At 42.3% G+C, this 13,201-nt stretch overlaps 1 protein-coding gene across 3 annotated transcripts in view; it reads right to left on the reverse strand.

Moving 5' to 3' along the window:
• Positions 1–891: 891 nt before the first annotated feature.
• Positions 892–13,201, reverse strand: part of Parl (presenilin associated rhomboid like) — a 31,083-nt gene continuing 18,773 nt past the window's right edge. For all 3 annotated transcript variants that reach the window (XM_090342898.1, XM_090342908.1, XM_090342916.1), the window contains 6 exons: positions 9,993–10,088; positions 8,604–8,753; positions 6,298–6,368; positions 2,334–2,435; positions 2,138–2,235; positions 892–1,206 (listed from right to left, as the gene is read on the reverse strand). In XM_090342898.1, coding sequence (XP_090199024.1) covers positions 1,095–1,206; positions 2,138–2,235; positions 2,334–2,435; positions 6,298–6,368; positions 8,604–8,753; positions 9,993–10,088 — 629 coding nt within the window. In that variant the 3' untranslated portion in view covers positions 892–1,094. The remainder of the gene's footprint in view (positions 1,207–2,137; positions 2,236–2,333; positions 2,436–6,297; positions 6,369–8,603; positions 8,754–9,992; positions 10,089–13,201) is intronic.

Consider the following 13,201-nt stretch of genomic DNA (forward strand, 5'->3'; position numbering starts at 1 on the left):
TCTAAACATTTCTTCACTGTCACAGAGCACGACACAGATACATGCCTTAGCCAGCTGTTTTTATCGCGCAGACCATGGCAAGATGTAAACTCTGAGAACTCAGCCTCCCATCCCGTTCCATCTCGTCTAATACAAGGTTGTGAACGTGTACAAATGTTGCAGCAAACTCTCCCTCCCCAGTCCAAAACAAAGGCTTGGTTAAAAGAAATTATCTTTCCCCAAAGGGCTGCTAGGAAAGAATGCCTACTAAGTGTAGCACTTCACAGGAGATGGGAGTCTCAGCTCGGTGGGAGGATACAAAGCATTGCAAAACACTGGATTTTACACACACGATACCCGGGTACTCAGTGCCCATCTTGCTGAGTGTGTACAGCTCCCAGCGCTTCCCAAGCGCCTCTCAGATGGCCCAGGGAACTCGGAGCCAATGGGAACATCTGGACCTAAATCACTGCAGCAGGTCAAGATGACCACGGCCTGCCATTTCAGAAGAGTGGCTCCATTAGAACGCCCAGTTTCAAGCAGAAAATACAAGACTCATACAAATCTGAATTCATCCAAGTCACTTCCCTCGCTTAATTTAGCTACAGTTTTAACCTAGAAAGCAAAGCCTAAAAATAGCTTTTGTATGTGCTACTCAGTGCCAGAAAACACTACCTTTCCCTAGAACATTTAGAAAGTGCCACAGCTGTTATTTCAGGCTATGCCAGAGAAAAGAAAAGACTCCCAACATGTTACCATCAGCTGACCCAGGAAAGGAATGCATCAGTCCTGTGCCAAAGGCCTCCACGTTCTTGCCAGGCCTGTCAGGACTCAAACTGGGTCACCTGCAACAAGCAAAAAGCAGGCTGCCAGAGTAGCACCAGTGCTCTGAAAGAGAAGACACACCCTCTATTTACAAACTACAGATATAAATCTTTATTTCAAACTTTGTCATAATTCGCTTTCTGAGACAACATGTATGGCAGGGCAGTTTGAAGTGCACGGGAGGCTGGCTGCAGGGTGATCCAGGCAGGCACGAGGCCCTGGTCCTCCCTCAGGCGCTCCCCGGGCTCCCAGCAGACGAGGCAGCACAGCAGTTTTGGCCAGCCCTGGCTTTACTTAGAGCCACCTCCTTTCTTAGGGCCATTAGTCCTCATTTCATGCCAGATTTTCACTAGAGGCTCCCTGTTCTTCCAAATGAGCTCATGCCCGTAAGTAATGTACCATCTGAGAAAAGAAAACAAATGAGGTTTGACAGTCAAACAGTCTGATATAAAAATGTAAGTACCATCATAATATCAAGTTGATAGTTTTTGTGTGTGTGTTTTTTTGCTAGTCAAGAGGTTTGAACTTGGTACCTGAGCACTGTTCTTGGACTTAAAAATCTATTTAGTTTTAATTAGAAAAGTTTCCCATTGTCATGGAACTTTTTATTTTTTGTCAGTCATGGGGTTTAAACTTGGGGTCTGGACACAGCTCTTTCACTCAAGGCTAGCACTCTACCACTTAGAGCCATAGTACCACTTCGTTTTCCGGTGATTAATTGGAGATAAGAGTCTCATGGAATTTCCTCTCTGGACTAGCATTATAAACCACGATCCTCAGATCTCAGGCTCCTGAGTAGCTAGCATTACAGATCACCAGTGCCCCGTATCATAAAACTTTTAAATGAAGGGCAAAAGCATCATTTATACAAGGCAAGATAGGCCATTAGGGGAAGAAGCCATCTGACAGTCAACTGTGTTGCTGGAGGCTGTCGGTCAGATGGCTCCAGAGCCTGGGAAGTTTCCAGGATGGAGCTGCTGCTGAACTTGCACATCTTATGCAAAACCCCACACCTGAACACAAATGGAAGTGCTGTGACCACATGCTGCTTACGCTCAGTGTGCTAGGCTGGTGTGGACAGGTCTGTGGATACAGCTCACCGAGGCCGAGCCTGTTCCCATCACTAATACTGGAGGAGTCACAGGAAGGAAACTAGCTCAGTGCTGCATACAAGAGGTGCTCAGTACCATTCTTCCTGCACACACACACCACACGGCAACAGCTCCACAAGCTCAACCTGTCTACACAACACTGGTGAAAAGGAACAAGCCAAGCAGAGGGTAGGGAGGGGCCACGGGGAGGCTGTTCAACAACCAGTTCCGCTCAGACTTACATTCCAAAGAGGGCTCCCCCCAGATGTGCTGCATGATCAAAAAACTTCCATCCCAGGATCATTCCTGCTGTATCCATGGCGATAATGGCTTTTAGAGCCTGAAAAAGCCAGCAAGAGAGAACAGAAGTGGTACAACACCCAGTCCTCCAGCGCTGACATGGAGCCACTGCACAACCACTACTGTCCCGGTACTCACGTTCCCTGCGGTGAAGGTGAACATGGGGAGGAAGATGACAGCCAGCCTTCCATCTGGGATTTTAGTGCAGACCGCCGCAAGCACCGACATGATGGCACCAGACTACAAGAGAACAAACGCTGGGAGAGGGGCAAGCACATCTCACAGGCTCACAGCACAGGGCCTACAGGGCACGTCACAAGACAAGGCGCGTGCGTGCGAAGCAATCCACCAGTGCCTAAGAACTTCTACCCCCCAGCTCCCAGAGAAACCAACACAGGCATGGAGTTGTTTCCAAGTGTTACGCTTTATCTTAATTCAGGTCTTATCTGTTTAGTCTCATAAAAAAATTGAACATTTTCCTTATAGCCTTGGGAGTTCACATTTAGAAAATGTAGGGTTTTTGTTCCTTTTTTTTTTTTTGCCAGGCTTGAGCTTTGAACTCAGGGCCTGAGCACTGTCCCTGGGCTTTCTCAAGGCTACCACTTCTCAAGGCTACAGCACCACTTCCAGCTTTATTCTATGTATGTGGTACCGAAGAATTGAACCCACGTCTTCGTGCATGCTAGGCAAGTACTCTAGCACTAGGCCAAACTCCTGGCCCCAGGAAAATGTAGTTTTACAAGAGCCACCCTTCACAGTACCCTCCCAGGATGTGTTTGCTTGGGAATACAGAATAAAAATCAATCCTAGCTACTCAGGAGACTGAGATATGTAGACCACAATTCAATGCTAGCCTAGACAGCAAATTCCTTGAGACATGTCTCTAACAACTAAGAAGCTAGAATTAGAGCTGTGATTCAAGTGGTAGAGTGCCAGCCTTGAGCTCAAAAGCTAAGTGACAGCACCCAGACCCAGGGTTCAAGCTCCAGTACTCTCTTCTCTCCCTCTTTCCCTCTCACCCTCTCCCCTTCTCCCCCCCCCTCCCTCTCTCTCTCTCTCCCTCTCTTTCTCTCTCTCTCTCTCTCTCTCTCTCTCTCTCTCTCTCTCTCTCTCTCTCTCTCTCACACACACACACACACACACACACACACACACACAGTAAAAAAAAACTTTTGTCTGAGTTCAAGCCCTACCACTGGTAAAGAAATTTTAAAAAGTACTTGAGGATAATTTTATTCTACTCTGAGGACAAAGGATTTTGGCTGGATTCAATGTATCTAAGTACTTTGATGGGTTACAGAATATACAACTACACATTTCTTACTCTGCTCCTTTCTGAACGAGTACTTAAATCAGAAATAGTTGGTATTGTCATAGTAAGTGGCAATCCCACTCTAATTTTAAATTCCATGCTGCCACACTTTATTTCTTTTCTTTTTTTTTTTTTTTTTTTTTTTTTTTTTTTTTGCCAGTCCTGGGCTTAAGCTCAGGGCCTGAGCACTCTCCTTGGATTTTTCTCAAGGCTAGAACTCTACCACTTGAGCCTCAGCACCACTTCTGGCTTTTTCTAAGTATGTGGTACCAAGGAATCAAACCCGGGTCTTTGTGCATGCTAGGCAAGCACTCTACCACTAGGCCAAACTCCCGGCCCCTGCCACACTTTATTAATTTTGGACTTCAGCCTTTTTTTTGGTCGATTGAGGGGCTTGAACTCTGAGCCTGGATGCTGTCCCTAAGCTCTTCAGCCCAAGGCTACCGCCCTACCCCTTGAGCCTCGGTGCTACTTCCGGTTTTCTAGTGGAGATAAGCATCTCATGGACTTCAGTGCCAGGGCTGGCTTTGAACTGCGATCCTCAGATCTCAGCCTCCTGAGTAGCTAGGCTTATAGGCATGAGCTGGCCCTCAGCTTTTTAATCCATAAAATCATAATAAAACTTGTCCAAGGCCAGGTACTAGTAGCTCACACTTGTAGTCCTAGCTAATTAAGAGGCTGAGATCTGAGGATTATAGTTCAAAGCCAATAGAGGCAGGAAAAGTCTGTGACACTCCTATCTCCAATTAACCACCAGAAAACTGGAAGTCACACTGGTCAAAAGTGGTAGAGCTCTCTCCTTGAGCAAAAGAGCTCATGGACAGCACCCAGGCCCCAGGTTCAAGCCCCACAACAACCAGCCAAAAACAAAAAAGTTGTCCATGAACACATCAAAATGCCCTCTTAGATACTTTCAGCTAATATTTCTTTCTACCCTCAAAACCCCAAAGTCCTCTGGAGAATTCTCATCAAGGGGAACTAAAAAGTCCCGGATCAAGTCTGAGTCCACCTACTGGTGTTGAATTACTTGCTGAATAAGGTAGGGAACATGAATCCAGGGAACATGAATCTATCTAATCTATGGAATCTACCTACCTGTACAGCTATAACACACACACACACACACACATACACACACACACACACACACACACACACACACACACACACACCATACACAAAGAATCCATTTTTATATAGAAAACAAAAATTCCCAACTTAAGCGGTTAAAAAAAGCATACATATCATTACATAAGATATAGACCTCATTAGGAAAATCAAATATGCACAAACCCAAGGAACACACAAATTAGTGCATGTACGCGCACACACACACACACACACACAATTTCCAGAAATGAAGGTTCTTAGGAAATTTCATATTAAAGGAATCCCATCTGAATTCACTTGAATGCATTAATATAATAATGTACAAATTAACTGTGCTGAATTTGGGTGTGTGTATGTGTATGTGTGTGTCATGGGTCTTGAACTCAGCCTGGGCACTGCCTCTGAGCTCTTCAGCTTAAGGATACCACCCTATCCCTGGGCCTGGGCGTTGTGCCTGAGCTCTGCAGCTCAAGGCTATCACCCTACCATTGAGCCAAGCCCCACTTTCCATTTTTTAGAGGTTAATTGGAGATAAGAGTCTCAGGTCATTTTGTGCCCAGGCTGGCTTTGAACCATGACCCTCAGATCTCAGCCTCTTGAATAGCTAGGATTACAGGTGAGCCACCCCATACATACGGCAAAATGTGTTGACTTCAACAAAATGTTATGTAAAGATTTCTTTTCTTTTTTGGTCAGTCATGGGGCTTGAACTCTGGGTCTGGGTGCTGTCCCTAAATTCTTCAGCTCACCGGCCACTGCTCTACTTCTCGGGCCACAGCACCATGTTGGTTTTCTAGTGGTTAATTGGCGATACGTTTCAGGGACTTTAGTGCCCACGCTGCTTTTGAACCATGATCCTCAGATCTCAGCTTTCTGAGTAGCTAGAATTAAAGAAGTGAGCCACCGTGCCCAGCTTATGTAAAGATTTCTATGTATCTAGAATTCTGCCTTTGAAGTAAAAAAAATATATATAATATAGATATGGATATATTTAAAAATTAAGCATCCAGAATATAAGCTCCCAAGGGCAGGAATCTTGAGCATCTTGCCACTATCCCTGGGGTCTAGCACAAATACCTAACAGTCTTGCCTACCCAGAAGACAATGAAAAACTGACTTAGTAGGATGGAATAACACTAGATTTGAATCAGTCACTAGTCATAATTTTCCAGTGCTATAGCCAATAAGTACTCGATTCCAGTTAGTGGATACAAATGAGCAATGATTAAGCTCTTTACTCTGATAATTCTATGTGTGTAGCAACTCAAATTAAAAGCATATCAGTTAAACATTCATCTCTTGGTTCTGATAACTGTACTGTGGTTCTGTAAGACGCAGGGTGAAGGGTATATAGAAAACTATGAATTTTGAAACCTGCTTTTAAGTACATAATTACTTTATTTTATTTGCCAATCCTGGGGCTTGAACTCAGGGCCTGGGCACTGTTCCTCAGCTTCTTTTGCTCAAGGCTAGCACTTGAATCACAGTGCTAGTTCTGGCTTTTTCTATTTATGTTGTACTGAGGAATCGAACCCAGGGCTTTATGCGTGCTAGGCAAACACTCTACCACGAAGTACATTCCCAGCCCCAAGTACATCATTATTTTAAATTTAACTTCAAAACTAGTTCAAAATTAATTTAAAAATTACATTAGAAATTGTTTAAATTAGAAATACTTACTGCACCAAGTGATGGTCCGTATCTTCCTGTGGCAACTTTACCCACGTAACTGACAAAATTGGAAATAACACCTGAGAAAGAAGTCGTATTTCAATAATTTAAGTATAGGAAAATGGTGTGGTTGGTTTTGGTGGTGGGAAGGTTTCATATGTGGTTCTTGGTAGTGGGAGCATGAAACCCTAAGTGTCATGCATGTTAAGCAAATGCTCTACCACTGAGCTAATCCCAGCCTTTGGTTTTTAGTCTCCACTCCACACAGTTTAATAGTGTCAATATTTTGATTATTTGATTTGAGACAAAGTCTCACTCTAACATTCAAGCTGCCTTGAAACTCACCATCCTATTTTAGCATTCCAACATTAGATTTCTTTCTGTATGCCTCAAGTGTGTGGGTATGAATACTTCCTTACGTTATCACTTCAGCTTGTCAAAGAGACAATCTCATAGGACTTTCTGAGTGACACTAGGACAATCACTTTACCTGTCAGTTTCCATCTGTGACATGAAGACAAGGTTAGTTCTCAAATTCATCAGCTATTCCAGAATCCTCTGGGCCAGAATATTAGGTGATCCATGAGCTCCCTTGGCTCCCATGTCATTAGAGCTCAGGATAGCTCATTAAAGAAAACCAGAACAAAACCCTGCCTATAAAACAGCATCTACAGGGGCCGGGAGTTTGGCCTAGTGGTAGAGTGCTTGCCTAGCATGCACAAAGGCCCGGGTTCAATTCCTGGATACCACATACATAGAAAAAAGCTGGAAGTGGTGCTGAGGCTCAAGTGGTAGAGCTCTAGCCTTGAGAAAGCCCAAGGACAGTGCTCAGGCCCTGAGCCCAAGCCTAGGACCGGCAAAAAAAAAAAAAGAAAAGAAAAAAAACCAGCATCTACATTGTACCCTTGCTACCTACATCGTAACTAGTACTTAGAGAAAAATGATATTCTTACCTTAGAAGCCAGAAGGATTGCCTAGCTTCTATTTTGAAGGACCAGATAAGTACCCAGGAGTATTTAATTAACACTGACTAAGCACATAACTCTGGGCTTGTGGTAGCTTGCTTTTATTTGATCTTTTCGATAAGACCTGATACAAAAAGCTAAGCATCATTATCTGCAGAAAGGTGTAGTCGTTTCTGCAACATCACATAGCTAGCTGGCAGCAGCAACGGGCTCTCAATCCAGATCAGCCTCCAAGCTTAAGAGATTTCTTCACGACAGGACAACTGACAGTATTTTTTAATTTTTTTTAAGTCCTGAAGCTTGAACCTCACAGCCTGGGCACTGTCCCTAAGTGTTTTTGCTCAAGGCTAGTGTTCTATCACTTGAGCTACAACTTCATTTCTGGCTTTTTTGGGCGCTTAATTGGAGACAAGAGTCTCAAAAACTTTGTTGCCCAAGCTGGCTTCAAACCTAATCCTCAGATCTCAGCCTCCAAAGTAGGATTACAATCACGAGTCTCCAACACCAGCTAGATATTTCTAAAAGTCTGCACTTTTAGAAAACAGACTTTTATATTTTACTGTTTTAAGTAAAATTTGCAAGTAGTTCTCTATTGAAAATATATAAACTTTATTGGTAATTATAAAGAAAAGTTGACTGTCAACTTAGCAATAATACCAAGCTTGAATCATGCCCAACCATTTTTCAATTGAAAGACAAAAATGATGCCATCTCCAGGACCAGAGTAGGAAATGGTCCCACACCAACAGAATTCTTGCAAAAAATAAAACAGATGGAACACTGCTCTCTACTCTTCACAGTCACATTACACTGCTCTCATCTAATGCAATCTGCAAACTGAACACATTGGGGAAATGAGCCTGTCTGAAGTTCTTTCACATGGGCCCAGGTGACTGAAATAGTTGTAAGTCTTTGAACCCAGCTAAAGAAATCAAGGTCCACAGCCTGGAGCTGGTGGCTCACACCTATAATCCTAGCTACTCAGGAGGCTGAGATCTGAGGGTTGTAGTTTGAAGCCAGCCTAAGCAGGAAAGTCTGTGAGACACTTATCTCCAATTAACCACCAGAAAACTAGAAGCAAAACTGTGATTCAAAGTGGTAGGAGTGCTAGCCTTGTGCAAAAGAGCTCAGGGACAGTGCTCAGGCCCTGAGTTCAAGCCCCATGATTGACCAAACATACCCAAACAATTCAGGGATCTAAAAATCGAGAGGCAGGGAAGGCAACAGTGCCCTCCATCAACAGCGCCCTTGTCTACACAGGCGATGAGGAACAAGTCCATCCTGAGCACTTATGTACAGAACAGAGCCTAGATAGGTGAGAATGCTTATGATCACAGGGATGTTTATTACCTGCAGACAGGTACACTGCCATGAACTGCTCCTGACCCAGAATGTTCACTATGCTGGAAGAAAAGCTCCACAAAACATACATATTTGCTGCCATGTGAAATAAGGAGAAATGACTGAATGTTGACAGCAACATTGGAGAACAAAGGACCTCTATAAAAGAAAAAAAATGAAAGCTGGTAATTGTGAAACACCAAGTCAACAAAAATGATCTATTTTAGACATTTTTCATTGTTGTTATTAAACACAAGAAGCAAATACAAAGCCAGTTAAAAGTTTAAATAAGCTGCTTAAGTCAGCAGTTTCCAACAAGGTTAAAAAAATTACATTAATAAATCAGTTTCTACTTGTAAACAACCAGTGGACATTCACAGTTCAATGAAAAATTTGTACTTACACCACAAGTTAGAAATAGAATGAGTATGGGGGGGGTGTGGGGGGGGGGGAGGGAAATGGGTACCAAGACATGTGAAAGGGTATCAATGTATGTGAATTAATGCACCTTCTATCTGGCAAATATCATGTAACCCTTTTACTAATTACAATAAAAAAAAAAAAAGAAATAGAATGAGTATATTATTTCAGTTATAAAACTGCATACAGGGGCTGGGAGTGTGGCCTAGCGGTAGAGTGCTTGCCTCGCATGCACGAAGACCCGGGTTCAATTCCTCGGTACCATATACATAGAAAAAAGCCGGAAGTGGTGCTGAGGCTCAAGTGGTAGAGTGCTAGCCTTGAGAAAGTCCAAGGACAGTGCTCAGGCCCTGAGCTCAAGCCCAGGACTGGCAAAAAAAACCCCAAAAAAACAAAAAAACAAAACTGCATACAATATCCTCCTAAGAGGATTCATTGGAGATCTTAATTCATTAAAAAATACTTATATATCTACTATCTGTAAGACATATTTCAGACACCCAGGATAGAGCAATAAGAGATGAAGTTCTTGTCCCAAGCAGTTTGCAGGCTGTTCTCTAGACTTCCTTTGTAATTGTTGGTAAATATCTCATTCTTTGTAGCATTTCCATTTTATATCTACCTCAAAATAAAATCAAATTAGAGCCAGGCACTGTAATCCTAGTTACTTAGGATGCTAAAATCTGAAGATCAAGCCAGTCAAGGCAGGAAAGTCCATGAGACTTTTTTTTTTTTAATTTACTTTTATTGTCAAGATGATATACACAGGGGTTACAGTTAATATATGTAAGGTAATGAGTACATTTCTTGGCAAACATAGTCCATGAGACTCATCTCTAATTAATCACCAGAAAACAAAGTGGTGCTGTGGCTTAAAGCGGTAAAGTGCTTGAATAAAAGAGCTCAGGGACAGCTAGGCTATGAGTTTAAGCCCCACAACTGATAAAAATTAGAAAGTAAAATAAAATTAAGACTTACTTGAGGCTGGATTCGATGTGAAATATCTGATCATTGTCCGCTGTAAAGAAGGTACTCTCCATAAACAGAATACACAGACATTTGCAGCTATTATGCCTACAAAATAAATATGATTTAGGAAGGTTAAAAAGAAAAGCAAAGAAAGCCTAATCTAAAGGCCACCTAAGTAAGATTTTCTACCATAATTACATAAAGGTACTTTGTATTTGAGGAGGGGTAGTAAGATTTTCTACCATAATTACATAAAGGTACTTTGTATTTGAGGAGGGGTAGTAAGCTAAGGAAAGTTAAATAAGTGCCTTCAAAATATTAAAAACTGTCACAAGTTGGTAGTCAAAAAGATTCCTAGACAACTGCAAATGTTTTAGAAGCCAATTTCCCTCACCCAGATCCCTATTCCATTTCTTTAAAACCAAGTGACTCAAGTGTTAGAGCACCAGACTTAGTGAAAAAGCTAAGGAAGAACATGAGGCCCCCAGTTCAAGCCCAGTATCAGCACCAAAATAAAAAGAAAGAAAGGAAAGAAAAAAACATGAATTTTTTGAATTGCCATGCTCTTTGTAGAAGTAGGCATTTATCTTCTTGTTGAATTAGAGGAATTGAAGCATCTTGCTAAGCAATAGGCAGTGAATGCTTTCTACTTCCTTAATAACAGCAAGAACTGACTCCAGCAATATTCTGGCAAGAAGATTTTCTTTATAATTTTTTTTCTTTTTTCCTGGCTAGTCCTGGGGCTTGAACTCAGGGCCCGGGCACTGTCCCTGAGCCTCTCTGTACTCAAGGCAAGCCCTCTACTACTTGAGCTACATGCCACTTCTGGCTTTTTCTAAGTGGTTTATTGGCAACAGGAATCTCATGGCCTTTTCTGCCCAGACTGGCTTCAAACCATGATTCTCAGATCTCAGCCTCCTGAGTGGCTATGATTACAGGTATGATATTCTTTTAAATATAATTTTATCATTATTAAGGTGTTGTAGAAGATAGACTTAGGGAGTTCCTGCTCTATCTTGGAGTTATCCTGGGCATTCCTGGTCTACCCAGGTTTCATTCTCTTGTGTGAGAGGAAAGGAAACTCATTTATATATATATATAGATATATATTTTTTTTTTTTTTTGCCAGTCCTGGGCTTGAGCTCAGGGCCTGAGCTCTGTCCTTGGACTTTCTCAAGGCTAGAGCTCTACCACTTGAGCCTCAGCACCACTTCCGGCTTTTTTTTTCTACATGTGGTACCGAGGAATTGAACCCGGGTCTTCATGCATGCTAGGCAAGCATTTTAACCACTAGGCCAAACTCCCAGCCTCATTTTTATAATTTTTTTCTAGTTATTATCTGAAGTCAGGATTCATCAACACTTGGTGGTATGTCATAATTTATTCGGTATATGCCTTTTTCTTCTTTCAGAAGTACATCAAATGAAATTGTATTGCGTTTAATTGATTCCATCATTTTAGTGGAGACCATAACAGCTATTAGGCTGTTTTCGGTAAATGAAATATGGTGAAAGAGGCAGTAATGGCAAAGGATAGGGAAGAAATATGAGCAAGACAAGGAAGAGTGCTGTGCCCCCTCCCAGTGAGGAGCTCAGAATCTGGGAAGAGAGGCAAGCAGGGCCTCAGAAGGAAAAGGAGAACCTCAGAGGGTCTATCCCACAGGAAGTAAGCAGTAACTAACACCTACCATCTTCTAGTTTTCTTTGGGAAAGTGGAACATCTTTACTACTTTTAGTACCCTTTTAGGTCTAGATTGTTATACATAGTGACTGATATTTTTAGAGTAAAAGATCCTTGAGGATAATTTCCTATGCCCTAAACTCAGGTTTCCATAATCATAGAGATAGTTATGGCTTTGGAGTTTGATTATACAGCTAGCCTCAAAAATGACAACCGCTAATCTACCCAGTAGTCCAGTTCCACTGGCCACCTGCTCCAACTAGTGGCAGAACCCAGATACCTGCGAAGTACAAAGCCCCACAGCTCTGAGGAAGGGAGACTTGAAAATGGTAGCTGACGAAAATAATATGCAGAGAGTGAACAGTGGCAAGTTTTCCATCCTAACTCAGGAAGCCTTTCTGGCAATTTATGACAAGAGTAGCAGCCCTGGGCAGACTAATCAATTTTTCTCATTTCATAGACCAATGGCCACTAATCTTTGATTAGAAAACATATGCATACTTAAAGAACAAAAAATACAGATGGAAAATAAATGGGTAAAGTAAATTTTGCATGGAATTAAAGCTACCTCTCTACCACATCTTTAAAAAGTGATTCTCACCAGATGCCAGTAGCTCATGCCTGTAATCTTAACTGCTCAGGAGGCTGAGGTCTGAGGATCATGTTTCTAAACCATCTGAAGCAGATATGTCCAGGAGACTCTTATCACCACTTAATCACAAAACACTCAAGCAGTAAAGTACTAGCCTTGAGCATAAAAGCTCAGGGACAGTGTCCAGGCCCTGAGTTCAAACCCCCAGTGAAAATATAAAAAAAATTATTTTCAAGGACAAGTTGAAAAAGAACAGTTCCACATTTGGGACTCCAAAGTGAATATCAGCTATAAAGGGAAACTTTCCACTTCACCATGAATTCCACCTTAAAAATGAAACATAAGCTGAACAAGGTGGTTCATGGCTGTAATAACAGCTACTCAGCAAGTGAGGCAGGACTGAAATGTGTGGGCAGCCCAGGAAGAAAGTTACAAGAACCTACCTCAACCAATACAAGGTGGGCAAGGTGGTACACACCTGTCAGTTACATAGGAAGCATAAATAGGAGGATCACCGTCTAAGCCCAAGGAAAAATTGAGACAATATTGAAAAAATTACCAAAAAAGGGCTAGGTATGTGACTGAAGTGGTAGAACACCTGACTAGCTAGTGCAAGATCCTAACTTCGAGGGAGGGAGGGAGGGAGAGAAGGGAAGCAGGTATCCCTCACAGTCGATACTGTTCTTCTACATATCCAGAAGTAAAGAACTATGGGGAAATTTGAAGTGCCCACTGGCTGAAACTCAGGAACCAAATGCATTTAAAACATTTTGCTGCTGGGCCAAGAATTTGGCCTAGTGGTAGAGTGCTTGCCTAGCATGCACGAAGAACCAAGGTTGATTCCTTGGTATCACATACATAGAAAAAGCCGGAAGTGGTGCTGTGGCTCCAGTGGTAGAGCTCTAGCCATGAGAAAGCAGAAAAACAGTGCTCAGGCCAAAGAGCT

This window comes from Megascapheus bottae, chromosome 1 (assembly GCF_031878675.1).
Source record: "Megascapheus bottae isolate mThoBot1 chromosome 1, mThoBot2.hap1, whole genome shotgun sequence".
NCBI classification, from domain to species: Eukaryota; Metazoa; Chordata; class Mammalia; order Rodentia; family Geomyidae; genus Megascapheus; species Megascapheus bottae.